Source organism: Serpula lacrymans (assembly GCF_000218685.1).
Source record: "Serpula lacrymans var. lacrymans S7.9 unplaced genomic scaffold SERLAscaffold_14, whole genome shotgun sequence".
Classification (NCBI taxonomy): domain Eukaryota; kingdom Fungi; phylum Basidiomycota; class Agaricomycetes; order Boletales; family Serpulaceae; genus Serpula; species Serpula lacrymans.
The window spans coordinates 733,638-756,320 of NW_006763303.1; the positions used below are offsets into that span (position 1 = coordinate 733,638).

A 22,683-nucleotide genomic window follows, 5' to 3' on the forward strand; every position below is an offset into this window, starting at 1 on the left:
CTCGAATGAAAGTACTTTGTGGCTCCATGTAAAAGTCAACTCCCCTCCCATCGTGGAACTCAGTAACTCTGGCGCGGCTTCTTCATTTAACCCGAATTCATCTATATGCAACGATAAGGTGTTTGTGCACACCAATGTCATCTTCTATGCTAACCTTAGCTAAAGAACCTTGTGCGCTAGAGAAAAACAATAGCGCCCATCACCAAGCTACAGGCTTTATCCTCATGTCCTAAAACCCTTTCCTTATAGCCCTCCCTCCACCTTCTTAAAATGGTAGGTGGGCTGTTTATATAGCGGGGTTACAGAACTGGTTTCTCTTCAAAGGACATCGAGTTAGCTCATTTCCCCTCAGTTAACCTTACATCATGACGTCCATTCGTACAACTCGCACTGGCACATTGCCTCGTGGTGGCACGCCGCCTCGTACCTCTGGTACACCTCTCACCCCTGGCACACCCGTCACCCCTCATCCCGGTTTCGAGGAGCCGCCGCGCATCCAAGTGGCGGGGAGCCCGAGTTTGGAGGGCTATGCTAGGAAGCGTCGCGAATTATTGGAGATCCTTAATTCATTCCATAGTTCAGGGTTCGAGTTATATTCATCTTGCATGGCCTATTGGAATTGACGGGTTCATTGGATTATGCCATGTAGCATTCAAAGTGAAGTGGAACTCCCGCAGATTGTGGTTCTCGGCTCCCAGAGTGTCGGGAAGAGCACACTACTTGAGCTTATAAGTGGGGTACGACGATTTTTTAGGGCCAGGATGTGTATTTTAACCATTATTTCCAGATAAAACTACCCAGGAATGCCGGCACATGCACCAGGTAAATTCATGATGCTAGCCTACTCGGAACCCCTGTCTCAGTGGCACAATTAGATGTCCTATGGAATGTCGCCTGCAAAACTTCCCCACCTGGTCCTGTCAACTTAGCATCCGAGTTCATAGAGATGCTCAGGGAAATATTCTCCAGGAGCCTACAGAAGTACGATTTGGAGACGTACTGACCAACGTAAATCAAGTCGAGCAGGCTTTACGTCGCGCACAAGCTGCGATACTTAATCCCAACGTCGACTACCGTAATTTCTTCAGCGATTCGAACATTAATAATGCCCAAATCAACGGAAGAGCTTTGACATTCTCTGAAGATTGTGTGTGCATCCATGTCAAAGGTCCTGAGGTACCTGACCTCTACTTTTACGATCTACCAGGTTAGTATTTTATTATGCGTTGTACTGCGCACTGACTCTGATATATTCCTCGAAGGAATTATCGCAAATGTGCCAGATGGTTCAGACGTAGGAGATATATCACTGGTGGAAAATTTGGCGCGAAGATACATTGAAAGAGAAAATTGCATAATTCTTCTTGTCGTATCCTGTGAAAGTAAGTACTTAAAGTAGTGATACATTTTTTTCTTTCTGATAGTTGTTCTCGACTCGCCTTTATAGCTGATTTTGAGAATCAAGGCGCTGCTCGTCTTATTCTCAATGATCCTGTTTTGAGGGAAAGGACTGTTGGTACGGATTGGTATTGAATTTCAAGATAACTGTAATTGAAATTTCCATCCAGGTGTTCTAACAAAGGTCGACAAAATTGACGATCCAGAGGATGATATGTCGCAATTGGCTAACGAATACGATGAAAACGCTGCTAAATGGATAGATATACTGAAGAATAAAAGTATCCCCCTGAGAAATGGTTGGTTTGCTGTCAGACAGCCGTCACAGCAAGAACTTCGCAGGAGTAGCGTTAGGGGAGGTCTCTCCAGGACTGACGCCCTTCATATCGAACGGCAATTCTTTAGCACCAAGGAACCTTGGAAATCGCTTAGCCCTCGATACCAACAACGTCTAGGGTCTTCTCAGCTGTCCGAAAACCTAAGCACCATTCTATCGAATCTAGTGGAACAACAGTAAGTCAAGCCACCAATATCCATCTCAGCTTGCGACTTATCGAAACATCGCTCTTTAGGCTTCCTTCAATCCAACTTGGTATCGCTCATTCCCTCCACGAAGTGAAGAATGAGCTTCGCCAGATGCCGCAACGGCACACCGATGATCCTCGGGGAGAGGTTATCAAGATTCTTTGTGACTTTGCAAAGAAAATCTCGGAGCACGTGAAAGGACTGCCTCCAACCTTTGACCAAAGTTACCCAAGTCTTATGTACGCCATAAATGGCACGTATCAGACCTTCCGCTTGGAAGTACATCGAACTGTTCCGCGATTTCGACCTTGGAAAATGACATCTATTGGGCACCTACCTCAAGGTGTTCTTGATGGGATGACTCAGATGGCGTCTCAAGACGATGCAGAGGACGGGAAGGGTACTCTCATGCACGTTGATCAGGTCATGGATCTTGCTCGACGGTATGCTGGTTGCTATCTGCCGCTAGTGATGCTGATATCTTCCCTCTTATCTTTGTCTTTAGCTCTCGGACTCGTGAGCTACCAGGAAATTACCCGTATTCTGTTCGCGAAACACTTATCAAAGAGTTTACGAACCATTGGAATGGACTCATGAGCGACTGTTTCGAGACCGTCGAGGACATTTTGACCGCTCATGTAAACATGACACTTCGCGAGCATTTCGCCAACTACACGCATGGAGGTATGCTAGATCAGGTCAAGTAGGTGTCATTCGATGTGAATTGTTGCTTGTACTTATTTCGTTCAGTGCTGTGATACAGCAACAGATACACAAATGTGTAGTATCCTCCAAAAGGCGACTTGATGCGCAATTCGAAATGGAATGCGAGCACTACACTCAGAACGAGCCATTCTTCTACACTTGTCGCGAAAAATACCTGACACGTTATAAATCTCTCTTCCGTGAGTCCCTCCAACAGGACACCATTCTTGAAAAGTTACTCGATTGTGCAAGAATGGGAGAACCCCTTATGCTGCAAACGCCATTCGGGGCCAAGGTTCATGCAATAATCACAGCATTGGATGAGCTCGGAATCACAGGTCGTCAGCCTATTGACCTTGGCAAGTTACTTCCCAACGATAACATGGACCCGGCTCTGGAGATCATGGCCGAAGTGCGAGCATATTTCCAAGGTGATTTATATTTTTTAGGTGCTTGGTAGTAAAAACTGAATATTATGTGACCGTAGTTGCCTATAAACGGTTTTCGGATGTTGTTCCTCAAATTATCGATGATAAGTTCGTCCGTGCATTTGGGGCGTCCCTCGAGGTTGCTTTGCATCTCATGGACGTCAGCACGGAGTCATGCTTGAAATTCCTGGAGGAGGCACCTGAGCTCAAGCGGCGTCGTCAAGATCTTACACAGAGAAAGACGCGCTTGGAAGCGGCGAAGGATAGGCTGGAGAAGCTTTTTATATCCACCGATTCTACCAGCTCTCCCGTGTCGCCGTCCTCATCATACAGGGACGTCAGTGACTTCACTTCTCCGACGCTGACAGAGACTCCGATCCCGTTGACGAGATCGTCGTCGAGATCTACGCTCACCGAGCGGGTTATGGGAGCCTTTCATATGTAAACGCCTTTCTACTCTTGTTTGACCTTCTCCTCCTTCCTCTCTTGCAAGTGTAGATTATGCATTCTTGGTCAACGGCTGTGCCGTCGTAGGATTTTTTTCTTTCATGTAATTCGTGCCGCGTGTTGGGCGGGTCTTCTTGGTGTTTTTTTTACGTCCAGATTCACACATCTGCCAAGTCTCTGATTTGAGGGACCTGGGAGGTATGTCACGGTATTGCTGCATGTATCAATGTCATCAATGTACGTTAGTGTTCTTCTCGTCTTCAAACAGTATGATTCTATCACCGAATGCATTATGTTCGTATCAGTAATCCGCCAACATTGAGATATGGATTTGTCAGGCCATTATTGCTCAATAGGTTTGTCAGATTGCGTTTTAGATTCCGGCCATCATGTGATGAGTATCGTATCATACTCGGTATGACGCGAGCATTGCACTTGCACATCAGTCAGTGATTGTCACCACAAGGCTGCCGTACTAAAAGTTATATAAGTTACTTCGGGACATTCATGCTAGGTCGTCTTAATCAGCTTCGTCTTTCTTTCTTTTCCGCTGCATCTTCAGGTCTTTCTCGTCGAGGCGTTGACCCCTCTCAATATCGGACGGCTATGACTTCAGGTGAGTTCCCGTCCGGCCATTCTAATCTTGGCACCACATCATGAGAAGCGCTGACAGGTTTTCGATAGCATCTAACGAGCCTGAGATTGCAACATTCGCCGCAGGGTGTTTCTGGGGCGTTGAACATATTTTCCTCAAACACTACCCGCCTGCTCAGAAGAAGGGCATTCTCAAGACCGCTGTGGGATATACCGGTGGAAAGGACACTTCGACGAACCCGTCCTACCGTGAAGTGTGTACAGGCAGCACTAACCATGCCGAGTCCCTGAGAATCGAGTTCGACCCCAGTATTGTTTCGTACGATGAACTAGTAGGTTAGTCATGGTGTTATTCAAAATTCTATGTGGGATTAGACGGTTTGAATAATTGACATTGGTCCATCTTGGCAGAGTTCTTTTACCGTACCCATGATCCAACGACCGCGAACAGCCAGGGAGCGGATACTGGTACTCGTGAGTAAACATACTGTCCATTTATATGGACTACGTTCTAATTACCCCTGCAGAGTACCGGTCAGCGATATTCTTCCACTCTCAGGAGCAACTCGAGATCGCAAAGCGTGTTACTGAGGAAGTTCAGGCCAAGCACTTCACGCCCAAAGGAACGAAGATCGTGACAGAAATCAAGGAGGCTGGTCCGTGGTACGACGCTGAAGACTACCACCAGCTTTATTTATTCAACAATCCATTTGGGTATCAATGCCCGACACACAGACTAAACTGGTGAAATGCCGAGTCGATGACGTTGAAGTATGTTTATGAAAGAGATGATCTTTATCATGGACATATTTTTTTTACGACAGATATCACGACGACTTGAACTTCATTCATGTTTTAACAGAGTATAACTTGTTTTTTTTGGTAGAAAAAAAAATAGAAAAGCAAGACCATAAATGGGCGCCATCAGAGTGTACAACAGCCCGTCCCTTTACATATGTAACAAGGAGAGTGATGCCGAACGGGCGATGTCAACGCCGACCCATCGTCGACGAATCAACAAGGGTCGCGCTCATCTCTCTGCACCGTCGTTTCTCATCATTGGCGTTTTTGATTGTGGAAGAATCAAAGAAACATAATACTGTAAAATGAGTCTTATAAGGCAGACCGTGGGAACTTTAACGTGGGAACTATAGGTCGTTACACGCCCCTCCGAGGCGGCAATTCCGTTACTTCTGACAACTTCTTTGTGAACTTCGTCATACCGTTTATATTCCCATCGTGGCAAAGAGCGGGAGTTTCAGATCACTTTACAGTTACAATGGCACCAACAAACTCTCCTGGAGGTTAGCGGCAAATGACTCAAAGTGTCTTGATCTGAAAGCTGGTTGATACCATTCATAGTACCTAGCGAAGGCAACAAGCCTCAGCCGTTGGGCAACTTTCCGCTAGTTCTTCTGTTCACTTTTTGCACTCTCTGCATCTTGTTCCTCCTATGGAGGCAAGCAAACAACCTTCGCCGCGTGGTTTCTCACCAGTAAGTCGTGTGCCCATTCGGTTCCAGACCTAGTTACTTAGGCGGGATGTGTGATGCCGCAGGCTCAAGACGTGGTCGAGACAAGAAGGGGCTATTAGGCTATCGCAAGACGATGGGCCATCTGCTGCTGAGTTTTTGGAGGATGATTATGACGAAGATGTAGGGAGCATCGATGAGCCGTTGGTGCCGAAGCCGGGGCAGCATCCAATGGCAAGAAGAGAAACGGAGAGAGAGCTACCACCGATTCCCAGCGAGTGAGGTGATTTGTAAGTAATAATGTTCCTGTGCAATATGATTTCGTTCTTAGATCTGTAGGAATATTGCCTTACGTCGCTCGGCGTATTTATTTCAGTTATTTCAGGACATTGTAAGTATATCTTTCAATGATACCTCGAACTTTACATTGCATAATGACAAAATTGTATTTCTTTATAGGTATTATTTTGAATCAGATATCTCGTTCTATATGTAGCGAAATTGTACGTTTACTCCGCAGTTCAGGTTTCTTAAGTTAGGACAGCACGACGATGTGCTATTGTAGGACCTGCCGCAGTTCCATGTCATAGTAGGTTTGTACCCATGCTATGCAATGGCGATGAGAAACTGAATTATTTTGTGCGCCAGAAAACTTGGACGTTTATATTATTAGACTTGAAGCCAGGCACGTGTAAGTTTCTAACACGAATGGGCTCGCCGCCATGGCGTAGTGTTTGGTTTGCGATAACGGTTAGCGCGTTGCTGCGATTGTCGTCCCGTCATATTTGGACTATAAACTATACAGATGGTATGGCTGTTCTCTTATACCTGAATGTGCTGCACCTTCAACGTATCTTCGTTCTATAGAATATGTGAATAGCAAAGATCACGCGAATACTGTAGCTGTATATGATCTTGTGCCTGTATGCAAGTGATACGAGACCCACTAATTGTTGTATGTCCGTCAACTCGAATATGGTACTGCTGAAAACATTCCACCGCTCCAGCGGTATCAATTCAAACCCCGCGAGGCACTGTCCAAACACCATGTCGCACTCGTCATAGCGTGGTGTTGTACTTGCACTTGGCACCAATATTCCACCGATGACATCAGCACTTCATTTGCAACTTGGACAACTCGATGAACGCATCATGACGTACGTCACGAGCTACCAGCAAGAGATATAAGAGTAGTGGGTTTTCGATCAATGTTTTCAATTTCATAACCCAATTCATAACCCAACTCAACTGAACATCCATACATTCTTAACCATGTCTTTCGACTCTCAATCTAACGCTAACAACGCTGGTCTCAACGCTACCAGGCCCACGCATCACATTCATGACTCCTCTGAACCTCTTCCTGGCTCGGGTGCACGCAATGCAACCTCTGCGCAGGACTACACTCCCGCAAATATCGAGCGTACACCCAGCTCTGCCATCCACGAATCTTCTACACCTTCAGACGCGCTTTCTCAGCGGAGCACTGGAGGGTACGACTCTCCCGATTCTACACGTGCCACTATGGGCTCTCCTGCAGTAGGGACTGGTGCGGGTGGAGCATCTCATATCTCATACAACCAGCAGAAAAGCTCGCAGGGGAAGTCTGCTTTGGATAGCGACCGGCAGCCGGACGTGCAGCCTTCCAGCGCAGGTAAATATATTCATATTTTCTAAACAATCACAGACACCTGATAAACATTGTAACATTACTAGGTGGGGTAGCCGTAGGTGGGCAAGATGATTCAACGCAAGGCCATGCCACAATGAGTGACAAAATCGTCGGAAAGACTCAGAAGGTGAGTTGGCTTTAGGACGGATCTTTCGAAAATACTCACGAATGATTTTATTCTTCAGGTCATGGGCAAATACATGAATAAGCCTGCTATGCACGACAAGGGAGAGGTGCGGGAGACTTCTGGGAAAGATGCAGCACAAACAATGGGCAGGACTGCCCACGATTAAACGATATTTAAATCGCAGTGACGTTTATTTACTCGATAATTAATCCATTCTGGCATGCGCTGGTGTTGTAGCCATAGCTTTATACGATGGATGGAACCACTGTATTATGTTATTTCACAAATTTACTCGGAACTTTTCTTGCACACCATAAATTGTTTGATAGGAGACTTCACCTTGAGCTCATTCATTCTAACTTAGACCTTGTGTGGGAATTCCGTTTTACAGTGCTCGGAATGCGCCGCGTAGTGTTCATCCAACTCAGCGACGACCGTATTTGTTTCTCAACAATTCTACGTCTGTCTTCTTACCTATCATAGGCGAATCAGCCCACGAGTCGCTATCTTGCGAATCATATAGTCATCAGCAGACTCAAGTGTTCTCATGTCCATGATAAAGAGATTATTCGAAAACATTATTTCATTATCATCACATGCACATGGTTTTCCCACTAACTCAACTCAACTCTCCAGTCGTGTGAGAGTAGCCCACAGAGCTAAGGCGGCCATCAGGCGGTCACGGTAAAGTGAGTACGTCTTTTCCAACTGGAAATACAGAGCATTTGTGCATCCAATCAAGTTTGATATTGGTCTGACATGATTCCCTGGGACGGTGAAGTATCGACTCAGAGCGCACTGAGGGAGGATGCTACACTCTCAAACTATGTAGGTGAGGGTCAGCTGGCATCATATTCAATCAACTTGGCTGATCAATATTTGGAACTAGGTTCCTTATCCTAAGAACTTTCATTATATGGGACTCGATACTGGCACGAGACTCATTGCTATCTTCTGGAAGTAGAGATGGCTTGACATTTGTCACGTCATAGATAAGAGACTCGGTTATATCTTTTGCATCCCAGATATCATGCGGGTTCGTTTCGAACAGTCTGCGTTGGGATTCAGTCCGACACTTGTCTATTCATCATGGATTTCGATGTTATAGTTCGTAATGGCACTGTAGTCACCGCATCAGACATATGGGAGTGTTGTGACATAGGCATAAAGGTGTGTTTGTGTCGTAGACTTACCTCCAGTTGATGTCTCTATCGACGACCACTAAACGAATGTCGGTCATTTACTGCTTATCAGGACGGAACGATCACAGCCGTTGGACCACGTCTCATCGCTGCAGCAGGTGTCCAGGAAATTGACGCCGAAGGTGCATATGTCACACCTGGAGGGGTCGATACGCATGTGCACCTATCCCAGCTGTACGAAGCCGCCGTCGACGACGTGGATCATACGGTCATTAGTGATGGGTTAATCCCCGATTTACCAAACTACGTCGCGGATACGTACGACACTGGGACTCGCAGTGCCGTTGCTGGTGGTACCACCACCGTCATCACATTTGCATCGCAGATGAAGAAAGACGAGAGTCTTGTGCCTGTCATTGAGGAGTACCACAAGCTGGCGAAAGGCCAGTCTTACTGTGACTATGCGTTTCATGTTATCGTGACCAATCCAACTGAACATATCGTGGAGCATGATTTCCCGAAGATGGTGGAGGAATATGGGATTACTAGCGTGAAACTCTATATGACATACAAACCCATGAAGCTGCGTGACTATCAGATTCTGGATGTGATGTACTCGGCGAGAAAACTGGGTATTACGACCATGGTCCATGCAGAGAATGCTGATATCATCGACTGGATGACTGAGCATCTGGAGAAGAAACTGATGACAAACCCTCATCATCACGGCACCTCTCGACCTCCTATCGTTGAAAGCGAAGCTACGGTAAGTCAGCTTTGTCACCATCTTCTTTGTAGGGAATCTGATGTGGTTCCAAGAATCGCGTGATCAGCCTGGCTGAGCTGATGGACACGCCTATACTTCTGGTACATGTCTCGAGTGGTCATGCAACGAAGCATATTCGCGACGCGCAGACTCGCCTCCTGCCTATCTACGGAGAAACATGCCCACAGTATCTATTCCTCCTCGCTGATAGCATGCGCAAGGGCGATTTCGAAGGTCAGTTACGATATTTTCGTCTACGATTCTCGTTTCTGACACCATGAAATCAGGGGCAAAATGTGTTTGTTCTCCTCCCCTCCGAGAGAACAAAGTCGACCAAGATGCAATATGGGCTGGTATTAAAAATGGAACCTTTACGACTTTCTCGTCTGATCATGCCCCTACCAAGTGGGCTCATCCTAACGGCAAGCAACGCGGCCTACAGCACGGCAACCTGCCCTACGGAAAATTCCGCTACATCCCCAATGGTCTTCCCGGCGTCGAGACACGTCTACCGCTTCTCTTCTCGGGCGGTGTCCTCAGTGGGCGTATCACCCCCCAGAAGTTTGTGGAAGTCACGGCAACCAACCCTGCTAAGCTGTATGGACTCAAGAAGAAGGGAGCTATTGGTCCTGGCTTTGATGCCGATCTCACCATCTGGTATCCGCAGGAGATGTTTGAGCCCTTCAAGTTGACAAATGAGATGCTTCATCATGCGATTGACTATACGCCGTTTGAAGGTATCGAGTTTAAGAATTGGCCGCGGTACACTATCATCCGTGGAAAGGTTGTATTCAGCCATGGTCAGGTTGTGGGGCAGATGGGGTACGGCCAGTTCATCAGGAGAGGGAAAAGCTTGCTACCAGGCCCTCGAGATGTGTGGCTGAGTGAATGGCGGCCTTGAGCATGGGTTCATCAAGATCAGACTTCAATTGAAGGTGACTTCTGTTGAAGGAGGGTAGACCGGCAGCCAGCAGGTGGTTGATACATTGTACTCGGACAAGATGTTTAAACATATGCAGATAGTTTCTTTCTTATATGTAAAATCTACAGTTGTTATCATGCTAGTTTTGGCATCCCAGTAAAAGCCGAACTGTTCCATCTGAAAAAAATTCATATGAATATGATATAGCTACATAAATATATTTTTAATCAGGAGGACAGATCAGTGAGTTGCATAACAGGATGAAATGAACAAGCCCAAGGTGGGTTGTGTAACTACTCTTGTGACTAGTACTAGTGACGCAACAGACCCTCCTTCCGTTTATGGAGAGGCATAAGTACATGCATATTGATATGTACAGGATAGTTGTGGGATTCTGGAAATGATGGTAAGGAGAGCACCAACTGAAGATACGTAGGACAAGACGTACTTAAGTGTTTAAGTGTCTCCGAGGGGGTGATTACTGCATTAACCATAGTTAAATCGGGTCTTTGAAGACTTCGTCCCAGGTCTTGGGCAACAATGGCAGTGCATCTAGGAAAGCTTTAAACCACAGCTTGTATAATTTATCGCCGAGCGTTGTTAGAGATTCAACCAAGCTGTCTGGGATGAGCTTAATTCCGAACAGCCCACAGACCCTCTTTAATAACGGGCAGGATTTCTGTTACAAAGGGTACGAAAACCTTCAAAATAGGGGATAAATCTTTACTTATGAGATTCTCCTCCAGCATCGATAGCGTCCAACTTTTGATCACATCACTCTTGTGAGGACCACCTGCAGTCCGTAGTTCATGAAGCCATGATCTCTCATCGAACGTTAAACTTTTACGCTCGTCGCGGATACTCAACAACCCGCATAATATGACCCAAAGGAAAGATTCCAAGTCATCCGCAACTGTATGAAGCACGGGTTTCCCATGAAACCACGTGTTCACTAGTTCCCTAGACATGTAAAGGGGTGTTCCCTGAAGTGATTTTAAGACTAAATAACAGACCTGGAGACGAGTCACTTACCGAATGATGTGTCCTGGGCTTGTGATCTAGTTGTCGCCATTGGATTGCTTGGCCACCGTCAGAGATTAGATTATACCCACACACTCTGTCAAGCTTAGGGTGAAATTGATCCTAGAATAGTTAAGATGATTACCACATTTAGTTCATTATCAATTTGCAAAGATTTACCGTGTTATAGGCTCTTGCATTTCAGGCGTTGGCAACAATAGAACATCATTGTCATTGACATTGCGGTGCAGCCATCCATCCAAATACATATTGTGGTGAGCTGGAAACGGAGCATCAGTCCTGATAGGTACTTGAAAGGAAATACACTTACTTATCATTCCATGAAACACGCCTTGTAAGAAATGGTACGGGCCCACGGCCGTCTGGAGTTTGCCGCACTTTGTCTTTGATATCGACCACTTGTGTGTTGTCTTCTCCATATTCACGTCGCACTTGTGTTTTACCTTTTCAGATTGTCTGGAGCTTGTTCTCTCCTCCATTTCCTTCAATTGCGTATCTTTCGGCGCCTTGGATATATACTGCAAATCGTCCGAAGTGAACATTCATTTGCATTCACTATCCACGCCCCCTCTTTTCCTTGTTGAACTGTGTACTGGGCGTAAGCACTAGGCATTCCCATCATGTCTTCAGTGCTACGGAAAACTTCAATCTCGTCGTGGTCATGCAAAGGCCATGCATCCATAAAAGGTGGTGCAGAAATATTCTTGAGCTCTGACAGATAGAGGATGGTAAGCAGGGAGAGAGGAGAAATCTTTGTTGCAATTCATGGTCTGCCAGTCAAGCTTCCATAATTCCCAATCCTGCCTACCTTGTGCTGCTTGGACATCAGAGTGTGGCTTCCGACGTTTGCTGCTTTCGGTTTCATTGACATTGTCGCGTGACCGCTTCCCAATATTTGAACCGTTAGAGATTTGATTATAAGAGGGTGCGATGCCTTCAGTGTGCGGGCGTAAGATGGAGATGTGGCATTGAATAGCGGAGGTTGGTATGGTTGGAAAGTTTATGACATTACTGAGAGTATCATCGAATAACTTTTCCGCATCATCGACCTTTTCAAAAGAATAAACCTGGGTAACACGGCCACAAATGGACTGACAATGATGGAGTAAGACGGCAACCTTGTAGAGACCCCACTTTGGGATCTGGAAGTAGTGATTGGTCGGCAATAGATCGATCCCAGTCCGCACCTGCAAAGTATTTTTCCATGAAAGTATGTCCACTATGCCCTCTGCAAAAGCGGCAAAATGATCCTCTGTCTCTAGGCTCATCATAGGGCTGCAAGCCATGCCAGGCCTTTGATAGGAGCAGACATTGAATGCAGACTAATACAAACATAGTTTTCAAAGAACCAGTAAAGAACCAGTCACATGAAGCCCCAAATGAGAACCAAATCATCTCAGCCATTACTCAAAAAAATAGTAAACAAGTTAGTTGAGCTATCACAAATTGTATTTTAATAATATCTGAAGTAATCCATCCAGGTCACCTCAGTGGCTTCTTAGTGGCTGGAATTTTAGTGTTTTTGTGCAAATCTGTGAGGAATCGATTTTTCTTATTGCATTCCTATCATGTTGTGGTTATTGTGAGGAATCGATTTTTCTTATCGCATTCCCGTCATGTCGTGGTTAGCAGACTCGATCCCCGTCACTCCTCTTGCCCTTGGACTAGAGATTACAGCAGGTGTCTTATTACTTTTATCATTTTTCTTCTTATTCTCTCTTCACACTCACGTTCTATCGTACCTACAACGAGGTAGACTTGTTGTCGACCCTCAAGAAGATATCCAGATGACATAGCCACAATCCAGTGCTATGTCTGGGAATACTTCGGAGGAATATTGATAAGCGAAGAAGGTTGTGAGTCAGCACCTTCTCATGGGCTTACTGATACAGCCAATCACACATCCCTTACCAATACATTTTCTCATACGACTAGTAAATACGATAGATCGGACCACCTTCTCCTTTTTCTTATTGGTTAGCTAGCTGGTCAGACCACTTTCTCAGTTCTTCCCTTTCTCGGTCTGACCATCGCCGTTCACTATATAAAGAGGTACATACTCGATGTATTGTTCTCTAGTTCAATATTAGTTTGGATTTGCGCTTATACCGATACTCTTCATTCTCATACCCTGATTCACCGCCTTCCAGCAAGGACTTGACCAGGCATTGTGCTTTGTTATATAGCTTTGTATTTGTTGCCTGACAGTTATCCGATTCATTCCCTGTCACTCCCCTCGCTCTTGGACTAGAAATCACGGTCGGCATTCTATTATTTTTATCCTTTTTCTTTTTATTTTCCATTCATACTCACATCCTATCGTATTTACAATGAAGGAGAACTATGGTAGACCCTCAAGAAGATATCCAGATGACATAGCAATGATTCAATGCTATGTCTGGGAATACTTCGGAGGAATATAGATAAGCGAGGTAAGCTATGAATCAGTGCCTTCTCATGGGCTTACTGATACTGTAACAACCAAGAGTTTCTTATTCTGGCGCACAACTCAGACAAGCAAAAGAGAGAAGAGAGAAGGAAGGGATCACCCCTTAGGTTTCAACAAGTTAGTTGTGCTAGACAACAGGAGGACTCACTGAGTCCCTCCCTATGTATTGCTTCAGTATATATACTAAAATACATGAGGTACTGTATAGTTGTAAATAAAGTTTAAAGTCCGATGTCTAGCATGTGACCAGTCACATGATGAGTCTAGACACTGGTCAGGTGTTGTGTCACATGACTGGTCATGTGACTATGAAAAGTCCGAAAATGTAAAGTAAAGTAAATGATCACATGATCAGTCATGTGACTTGGAAAAAAAAAGTAAAAGTACAAAAAGTGAAGCGTAAGTAGGTGCTGGTATGTCAATTGTAACAGATACGGCCAATTGTATACCTCTTACCAATACTCTTTTGCACACAATTAGTAAATACGATAGTTTGGACCACTTTTTACTTTTTTTTCTTATTGGTTAGTTGGCTGGTCAGACCACCTTCTTAACTCTTCCCTTTTTTGGTCTGACCATCGCTGTTCACTATATAAGGAAGTACATACTTGATGTATTATTCCTTAGTTCAATATTAGTTTGGATTCACGCTTATACCGATACTCTTCAACCTCAGTACTCTGATTCACCGCCCTCTTCAGGGACTTGATCAGATATCCATTATTGTTATATAGCTTCGTATTTGTTGCCTGACAAAATTGTGCTCCAGCAAGTATGTCCATTATCCGGTCCTGCCCGTGGTGGTAAGTAATAGGCACATCTAGTCTTGCCTTGAGCCCTCTGTGAGAAAGTATTTCCTGTCCTTAAGGTCTTTCAGAACAGGACTCACCCTCAGCACACTTCTTTACTCTCGAAGACTGCAGCACACCTATTTTGAGTAAAACCAACTCCTTTATCTTGTCTTGATTCTATTGCGTGCATACTATGAGCATCCTGTTTTTTTCTGAGTACTTTGTGACATGTGTTTGGTTAGAAAAGCACTTCCCAGTTCATGCATACTGTAAGTGAAATTAGGGAGGCAAGGAAGGGTGATGCTCAAAATACTGTTCTCAGGCTAAATTTTGTTACGATACACAATTTTTGGACCTTTGATTTTCATTCTCCTCTTTAACTTTATACTGTAGTTTTCACACATCGTGCCATGCGGCACTTTCCATTTTGTTCAAACTCCACCTTCTCGTGCTACACTGCCTTTATTCTCATTTTAGCTACAAGTCTCTCATGCAGTGGAGCTGGTCACACAGGCTGCGCCCTCTGACATCATCAGCCACTGCTTTATCAACTGTATAGTACAACATGTACAAACAACCTGTAGTAGTATATATACCTCAATAGATCCAGGAGACTCCTCAACAAATCCTCCTGTTGTTTACCCACAACTAACTCGGTCCTACCTAAAGGGTAACCACTCCCTCATCACTACCTTTATAGTTTGTTCTAGTTGTGCGCCAGAGTAACTAACTCTTGGTTGTTGCAAATTTTGTATTTCTTTTATGCATGTGGATTTCTACGTTTGGGCAAGCATGAGGATTCTTGACTTATAATGATGAAACACCTTTGTCTTTAATGAGAAAAACCTGGACACATACAGTATTACAATCATGAACTGCACCTACACATCACCTGGGTCTCCCAACAAACAAGCCTAACTTGTCAGGCAACGAATATGAAGCTATATAACAACAATCAATGCCTGGCCAAGTCCTTGATAAAAGGTGGTGGATCAGAGTATGAGAGCTGAAGAGTATTGGTATAGGTGCAAATCCAAACTAATATTGAACTAAAGAACAATACATGGAATATCTACTCCTTACATACTGAATAGTAGCAGTCAGGCCAAAAAAAGAGCAAAGTACAAGAGTGGCCTAACTGAATGATTAACCAATAAGAAAAAGGGGAAGTGGTCTGATTTATTGTATTTACTAATTGCGTGAGAGAGAGTCTTGGTAAAAGATGTACAATTGGCTATATCAGTAAGCCCATGAGAAGGCACTGAGTCATAGCCTATATTGCTGATTAATATCTCTCTGAAGTATTCCTGGACATAGCACTGAATTATTGCTATGCCATCTGGATATCTTCTCCAGGGTCTGCAACAGTTCTCCTTCGTCGTAAGTACAACAGAATGTGAGTATAAATGGAAAATAAGAAGAAAAAAGGTAAGAGTAATAAGATACTGGCTGTGATCTCTAGTCCAAGGGTGAGAGGAGTGACAGGGAATGAGTTGGATAACCACAACATGATGGGATGTGATGAGAAAAATTGATTCCTCACATAACTATAGTGGATGCTCAAGTGCTTTGACCACTATAGTGAGGCTCAAAACCTAGGTTCTCCCAACACCAGCATTAACAAGTTGCACCCGTTGCAGCTTTGCTGCAACTGTCAGGTGCCACAAAAAACCACGCAAGCAAAACTAAGCAAAATAACTGACACAACATGACTTACTATCATTTCTGTACTGGTAGACAGAACTCCAGCATCTCCAAAGGAGATATTCTCTGAGTCTGAAACTCCCAAACCATTGGAATACTCAGGATTACATTCCTCATGGTCTGCTGGTTGGCACAACTCTGCACCCCATTTCCACATGGTACTCTGGTTGTCTGCTCCAATACTTCTGCACTGAACTTCTAGTCCGCCATACATTTTTCCTTGCACATTCTAGTATTCCTCATGGACTCTGTAGTTAGACCTTATAATACACTCCTTGCACATACATTCCCCTCTCGCTAGATAATGATCGGCAAGGAACTCTGTACCTACATTACAAGTTACTCCTTATAAGCTCCTACTCCTCCAATAGTATATAAGTTGTAGCTCCTATACTCCATTCCTGCAGTTCAAATATCAATTAGATTCCCTCGCCTTTTTACCAGTCCTTTTCTAAGTCCTTCTGATCCTTCTCCAAAGGATCTTTACTCTGCTCCCCTTTCATCCTCTACTCCCCTCCGTCCATTTTCTGTTGAGTTAGGGACCTGTCAGGCAACAAATATGAAGCTATATAACAAAGCACAACGCCTGGTCAAGTCCTTGCTGGAAGGCAATGAATCAGGGTATGAGGATGAAGAGTATCGGTATAAGCGCAAATCCAAACTAATATTGAACTAGAGAATAGTACATCGAGTATGTACTTTTTTATATAGTGAACGGTGATGGTCAGACCGAGAAAGGGAAGAACTAAGAAAGTGGTCTGACCAGCTAGCTAACCAATAAGAAAAAAAGGAGAAGGTGGTCCGATCTATCGTATTTACTAATCATATGAGAAAGCGTATTGGTAAGGGATGTGCGATTGGCTGTATCAGTAAGCCCATGAGAAGGCGCTGACTCACAACCTTCTTCGCTTATCAATATTCCTCCGAAGTATTCCCAGACATAGCACTGGATCGTTGCTATGTCATTTGGATATCTTCTCGAGGGTCTACAACAAGTCTCCTTCGTTGTAGGTATGATAGGACGTGAGTGTGAATAGAAAATAAGAAGAAAAAGGATAAAAGTAATAAAACACCTGCTGTAATCTCTAGTCCAAGAGCAAGAGGAGTGACTGTTACGCACGAAGTGCTTAACAAAGTCTGAGGGTTCGTCAAGGTTTGTAAAAAGACTTATCCGAAGACAAGTTCGAGAACATAGTTCTGAGTGGAGGTTTTCCAACGGGAGTTGGTCTTCTTCTGAATAGAAGTCTGATCTTAGAAGTCTAGCTTTGTAAGCGTAAACTGCGTAGAATTGTATTGGAGAATACTACTGCTGTTACATGGTATTTATAATGGAAAGGAATCGGTGATAGGAGTTAGGTCCTATCTAGGGCAGGTCCGTCTGTTGAGGACTAAGTACTATAATAGGTACTGTGAATGCGAGAGGAACGGAAGTGTACGTGAAGGAAATGAGTCATCGGTCCGATGGTATAACCGATGAGTAAAAAGAAATGAGTAGTCCTTAAATGTCCAATAGAGATTGTAACATTACCCCCTTACTTGCTCCGAGTTTCACCGAAATTCGGTACCTTTGCTGTCCATATTGTAACTGTCATTGTAGCTGACATCTCCATGTAATCCTTCCATCAGAATCCTATCCTCGTCTTCCCTGCGGATGGGACACCAATTGAAACTATGTCCCGGTGCACAACGGTCACAGTCGGGGCAATAGTAGGCTTTGCAATAGTATGTGCGATGATCGCTCCAACCGCAGTTTTGGCAGTATGGAGCGTTGTTACGAATGCCTTCATGGTATCTTTGTCGGGTGTTGGATGAGGTGTCGGATTGGGGAGTGGTTGGATCGTCATCTCCCAGGTCGTACATTCCTGCATACAACTGATCAATCATGGCTGCGTCATCATCTACGTTGATTGGGTTAGAGGGAGAGTCAGTCTCAGGCCTGTGCATTGCGCCAGGCGGACTGTCTTTCTGTCCCTTCAACATACGAGACTGCCGTTTTGATGGAGTTCTGGCGGCGGGGATCTGGAGTATCACCTCTTGCCGGCCGCGTCGGGCTCCTCGTCGGTTCGTCAGGTGACGGGTTTGGGTGTTTGGCACTGGTCGAGGTGGAGATGATGGGGGAGACGGTGGTTTTGGGTTCGACCCAATGGAACGGGGACTGGAGTGGCTTGACTCTTGTGAGATTGGGCTGGTTGGGACGGTGGGAATATATTTTTCCTCCGACAGGATGGGTGTAGGTCAACGGGTGATGATGTGGTAAGTGCGCTCCGTGTTAGTTTTGGTGATTCTGCACCTTTGTGCTACCTATATATTTTCATTCCTTTCGTTTACAAAACTTCGGACAGTACTGCAGAGTCCAATGCTTCCTATTCTCTAGTTACTCACATTGGACTCTAGGTACTGTATACCTGTCATACTCTCTAATAATAAAGTTACTCACATTGGACTCTAGTTCCAGTCCCTGATTGCTCTCAGCAAGTGGCTAGACACTTCCTTCAAGCTTTGTTCTTAATACTCCGGGGTAACACTGGTCTGGTCTGGGTGTGACAGGGACCGGAGGGACAAACCGGGTGGAGGAGTACTCGTACAACCGTTTCGCTCTATCCGCGTGCGAGCTTTGTTTAGCAATGTCCTCCCACCTGATTCCAAATATTCCTTTGCCAAGTCCATCTGCCCATTTGAGGAGCTCATCCTCAAGCGTCGTTCCATAGATTCCAAAACTAACTTTTCCATCCGGAGTGCCCGACAGATACTCAAGTCCTGACTGTTGAGCTGCGAATGCTCGCTTTCCAACGAATGTATTGAGTCTATGGCTTTTAGGAGTTCGTCAGCTATGAGGTCTATGGCAAGGAAGGTATGCATGGAAGAAAGAGTGTGATACGCATGGGGGCAGTGTTTTTTGGTCTCATAAAAGAAATAGGTATAGGTGTCTTTTGCTGACATTAATTCTATGGCGTCAGTGATGTCGGCTTGGTTGTGTCGTTGCCCACGGGCAAAAGACACTCGTTCGTCGGCTAGCAAGTTGGCGTGGCCGGGTATCAAGTAGGTGGTGATAGGGAAGCCGGTGGAGTTAGAAGTAGACATGTTTTGTGTTGAGAGACAGAGGGTTGTTGGTAGTGGGGTGATTGTCTCTTCAACGCAGCTTGTGGTCCTTCTTATAGGCTTCCAATATCTCCGCAGCATTGGTTAAATGTTCTTCCGGTTCCCATGAGTTTTCGGAATGAGGGTAATGGCACCATTTAATCAGGTAGCGGTGCCCGCGTTTCCAGGGTTTGTGTCTAAGAATACTTTCTACTTCGTATTCCTCTTCTTCGTTGACCAGGTCAGGTGGTGGTCGGATAAAGTTCGGGCCATGAGTGTTGGTTTCCGTATATGGTGTGAGAAGGGATGCGTGGAAAACATTGTGTATCCTCCAATGGGGAGGCAGGGATAGTCAGTAGTTCACCGGGGAAATCTTTTCTTGGATGCGGAAAGGTCCAATGCGTTTCATGTTGAACTTCTTGTATTCGGTGGCTTTTTCTCGCAGGTTGGTGTTCTCTAACCACACCTTTTGTCCTTCAGAGAATTGCGTGAACTTTCCGTTGTTTCGTTTCATCATCTTGCTTCTCGCGAGTTCGTGTGCTTTTAGGGCGTTTTCCCTTGCCCTAAGCAGTTTGGATAATCGTTTTTCCACTGATGGGATATTCGTGGATCTGTGTTTAGTCGGGATTCCTCGGGGTTCATATCCCATGAGGAGGTAGAATGGTGATTGGTTGTTTGTGGAGTGTGGTCTTTGGTTGTGACAGAATTCGGCGGTAGTAAGGTATTTTGCCCAGCTGTGTGGTTGGTTCTGGCAAAATATGCGGAGGTAGATCTCCAGTTCTTGATTGGATCGTTCTGTTTGTCCATCCGTCTGGGGATGGTACGCAGAGGAGAGTGCGGTTTCAATGTTCAGGAGTTTGTGGAGTTCTCTGGATACTTCAGAGGCGAACTGTGGTCCCCTGTTGGATATGAGTTTATCGTGCAATCCAAATCGTTTGAAGATGGAATCGTGAAAGATTTGTGCGGTTTTGAGTGCGTCAATGGTTTTATGACAAGGTGAGAGGATTACCCCCTTACTAAGTCCTTGGTCTACCACGACCATTATACTGTCGTATCCTGAAGATTCTGGTAAATCAGTTATGAAGTCTACGGATAGGTACTTCATCGGTTCAGTGGTTTTTGGGGTCTGGTTTGGGATTAATGGTACGGTGGTGGGATGCGTGTTTACTTTTGCTTGTTGACAAGTTGCGCATCCTTTTACGTATTCTTCCACTTGTTTCATCATTCCTGGCCACCAATAGGCCTTTTTGATCAACTGGTAGGTTTTGAGCCTACCTGGGTGTCCTGTGGACAGGGAATCGTGGTGATCTTTGATGATCGTCTTTTGTTCTTCTACTTTGTCAATCAGTAATTTATTTTGATAAAAGAACTGTCCTTCTTCTTTTCTCCAATCGTTTTTCTTCGTTCTTCCTGGATAATTATCGTTTGTGAGCATGGCTTGCTCGACTGTGTTTTTAATCGTTCGTGTGTGATACAGGAATGCTGAGGTGGGTATCATTGGCGTGTCATTGTCGTCTCCTTCTGTTTCAACGTATAAATCAGGTCTTCTTGAGAGTGCGTCGGGTACCACCATGTGGGTTCCTGGTACGTGCTCCAAGGTGTAATTGTATTGTGACAGTTCCAGCTGCCATCTTCTTTGTCGCGGTGTGAGTTTCCTGGCTTCTTGCCAGTATGTCAGGTTCTTGTGATCTGTCAGGATTTGGATCGTGTGGGGCCTTCCCAAAAGTAAGTGTTTCCACTCTTTTAAAGCTCTCATTACCGCTAATAACTCTTTGTCGTAGATCTGGTAGTTCTTTTCAGCGGGGATAGAGTTTTGGAGAAAAATGCACATGGGTGCCATTGTCCTTGGTCATCGGGTTGCATTAATACAGCTCCTGTGGCGTGTTTGCTGGCGTCTGCAGCAATCCTTGACGGTTTTGAGGAGTCGGGAATTTGTGTTACGGGGGATTCGAGGAATTTTTGTTTCATCAATTTGAAAGTGTCGTCTTCAGTTTGGGTCCAGTTCCACTTCCTATCCTTTTCTAGTAAGGCATTCAAGGGTCTGGCAAGGTCAGAGTAATGACCGATAAACTTCCTGTAGAAGTTTCCCTAACCTAAGAACTTCCTTACGCCTTTGGTGTCTTTCGGGATTGGCCAATCGCGGATCCCAGCGAGTTTGGCTGGATCCATCGATATCTGATTGTGGGAAACAATCATTCCTAAGTATTCAATGGTTTCCGCTTCGAAGGTGCATTTTTCTAGTTTTAGGAATAGGTCGTTATCGCGTAGTCTTTGTAGAACCTGTTTCGTTCGGATTCGGAGTCTTTCAATGTTCGTGTCAAAGATGAGGATGTCATCCATGTATATGATCATCCAACCTTCATCGATGTAGTCTTTGAATTTGTCGTTCATCAGCCTTTGGAATGTTGCCGGTGAATTGCACATGCCGAAAAACATGACCGTTGGTTCGAACACTCCCTTGCTGGTTTTAAACGCAGCTTTCCATTCATCTCCTTCTTTTATCCTTACATTGTTGTATCCCCAACGTAGATCTAGTTTCGTAAAGATGGTGGCTCCTTTCAATTTTTCGATGAGGTCGGGTATCAGGGGTAGTGGATAGGGGTCTTTCACGGTATATGCGTTCAGTTTTCTGTAATCTTGGCACGGTCGGAGTGATCCATCCTTCTTGCCGATGAAGAAGAAAGGGGACACCTGTGGCGACTTGCTCGGCCTGATGTATCCCTTTCTGTAGTTTTCCGTTAAGAACTCTGTTAATGCTTCATCTTCTTTTGGTGCCAATGGGTATAACTTGCAATCTGTTGGTACAAATTCTGGTTTCATGTTGATTGCATGATCATATTCCCGTCGCTTGGGGAGTCTTTCCGACTTCTTTTTGTCAAAGATATCCGAATACCCTTTATATTCATTCGGGAGGTTATGCTCCTTCTTTTCTCCATGTATTTGCGCGTGTTCCATTGCCGAGTTGACCTTTAATCAAATTGTGGTTCGAGGATAGGGTGTTTGGTTGGATACGTATCTATGAATGGTTTCATACATGTCTTCGTTTACTGCGGTTGTCCTGATTTTCGTTTCCGTGGTTGTTTGGTTCATCCTGATGGAGTGTTTGTCCGAGTTTGGTAATTCCTTGTCTTTCCAGTTAATGACGGGATTGACTTTTCGTAACCAGGGAAATCCCAGTAATACGTCTTCTCCGTCTAGTCCGGTCAATAGGAACTTTGTGAACCTATTTTGTCCTGCTGCATCTATCCTCTGATAGGTGCAATGCGTAATTTTTCCGTTTTTGTTCGTGGTTCCGTCAACATTTTTACATGTTATAGGAGTTGGGAGTTTTTGGAGGGGGAGTCGGTGTCTGATGGCGAATTTGGTGTCCATGAAGTTGTCTGTAGCTCCTGAATCTATCAGGGCTTTGGTTCCGATGGTTTT

At 44.8% G+C, this 22,683-nt stretch overlaps 8 protein-coding genes across 8 annotated transcripts; 6 read left to right on the forward strand and 2 right to left on the reverse strand.

Moving 5' to 3' along the window:
- Window positions 1–365: 365 nt before the first annotated feature.
- Window positions 366–3,501, forward strand: SERLADRAFT_442465 (uncharacterized protein; the record flags this gene model as incomplete). Its single annotated transcript, XM_007323015.1, has 11 exons — window positions 366–583; window positions 650–737; window positions 788–822; window positions 876–1,207; window positions 1,263–1,382; window positions 1,448–1,516; window positions 1,569–1,911; window positions 1,971–2,366; window positions 2,429–2,626; window positions 2,674–3,059; window positions 3,116–3,501. The coding sequence occupies 11 exons, from the start codon at window positions 366–368 to the stop codon at window positions 3,499–3,501; spliced, it is 2,571 nt and encodes an 856-aa protein (XP_007323077.1).
- A 426-nt stretch (window positions 3,502–3,927) lies between these two features.
- Window positions 3,928–5,040, forward strand: SERLADRAFT_477794 (uncharacterized protein; the record flags this gene model as incomplete). The annotated part of the gene is made up of 4 exons (XM_007323016.1): window positions 3,928–4,119; window positions 4,188–4,433; window positions 4,509–4,571; window positions 4,625–5,040. The coding sequence occupies 4 exons, from the start codon at window positions 4,011–4,013 to the stop codon at window positions 4,843–4,845; spliced, it is 639 nt and encodes a 212-aa protein (XP_007323078.1).
- Window positions 5,041–5,292: 252 nt separating this feature from the next.
- SERLADRAFT_477797 (uncharacterized protein) lies at window positions 5,293–6,432 on the forward strand (the record flags this gene model as incomplete). The annotated part of the gene is made up of 6 exons (XM_007323017.1): window positions 5,293–5,401; window positions 5,460–5,592; window positions 5,655–5,858; window positions 5,908–5,959; window positions 6,028–6,161; window positions 6,217–6,432. The coding sequence occupies 3 exons, from the start codon at window positions 5,377–5,379 to the stop codon at window positions 5,848–5,850; spliced, it is 354 nt and encodes a 117-aa protein (XP_007323079.1).
- A 358-nt stretch (window positions 6,433–6,790) lies between these two features.
- Window positions 6,791–7,692, forward strand: SERLADRAFT_477801 (uncharacterized protein; the record flags this gene model as incomplete). Its single annotated transcript, XM_007323018.1, has 3 exons — window positions 6,791–7,222; window positions 7,285–7,367; window positions 7,426–7,692. 3 exons carry the CDS (start codon window positions 6,841–6,843, stop codon window positions 7,531–7,533), a joined length of 573 nt encoding a protein of 190 aa, XP_007323080.1.
- A 561-nt stretch (window positions 7,693–8,253) lies between these two features.
- SERLADRAFT_418033 (uncharacterized protein) lies at window positions 8,254–10,339 on the forward strand (the record flags this gene model as incomplete). The annotated part of the gene is made up of 4 exons (XM_007323019.1): window positions 8,254–8,537; window positions 8,622–9,275; window positions 9,329–9,509; window positions 9,563–10,339. 4 exons carry the CDS (start codon window positions 8,457–8,459, stop codon window positions 10,174–10,176), a joined length of 1,530 nt encoding a protein of 509 aa, XP_007323081.1.
- A 354-nt stretch (window positions 10,340–10,693) lies between these two features.
- On the reverse strand, window positions 10,694–11,486 carry SERLADRAFT_373737 (uncharacterized protein; the record flags this gene model as incomplete). Its single annotated transcript, XM_007323020.1, has 4 exons — window positions 10,694–10,818; window positions 10,853–11,180; window positions 11,230–11,314; window positions 11,398–11,486. The coding sequence occupies 4 exons, from the start codon at window positions 11,484–11,486 to the stop codon at window positions 10,694–10,696; spliced, it is 627 nt and encodes a 208-aa protein (XP_007323082.1).
- A 6,367-nt stretch (window positions 11,487–17,853) lies between these two features.
- On the forward strand, window positions 17,854–18,294 carry SERLADRAFT_400591 (uncharacterized protein; the record flags this gene model as incomplete). Its single annotated transcript, XM_007323021.1, has 3 exons — window positions 17,854–17,904; window positions 18,034–18,149; window positions 18,186–18,294. 3 exons carry the CDS (start codon window positions 17,854–17,856, stop codon window positions 18,292–18,294), a joined length of 276 nt encoding a protein of 91 aa, XP_007323083.1.
- A 4,122-nt stretch (window positions 18,295–22,416) lies between these two features.
- On the reverse strand, window positions 22,417–22,683 carry SERLADRAFT_340626 (uncharacterized protein; the record flags this gene model as incomplete). Its single annotated transcript, XM_007323022.1, has 1 exon — window positions 22,417–22,683. A coding segment is annotated over one exon (267 nt), but the record flags the coding sequence as incomplete, so codon positions are not given.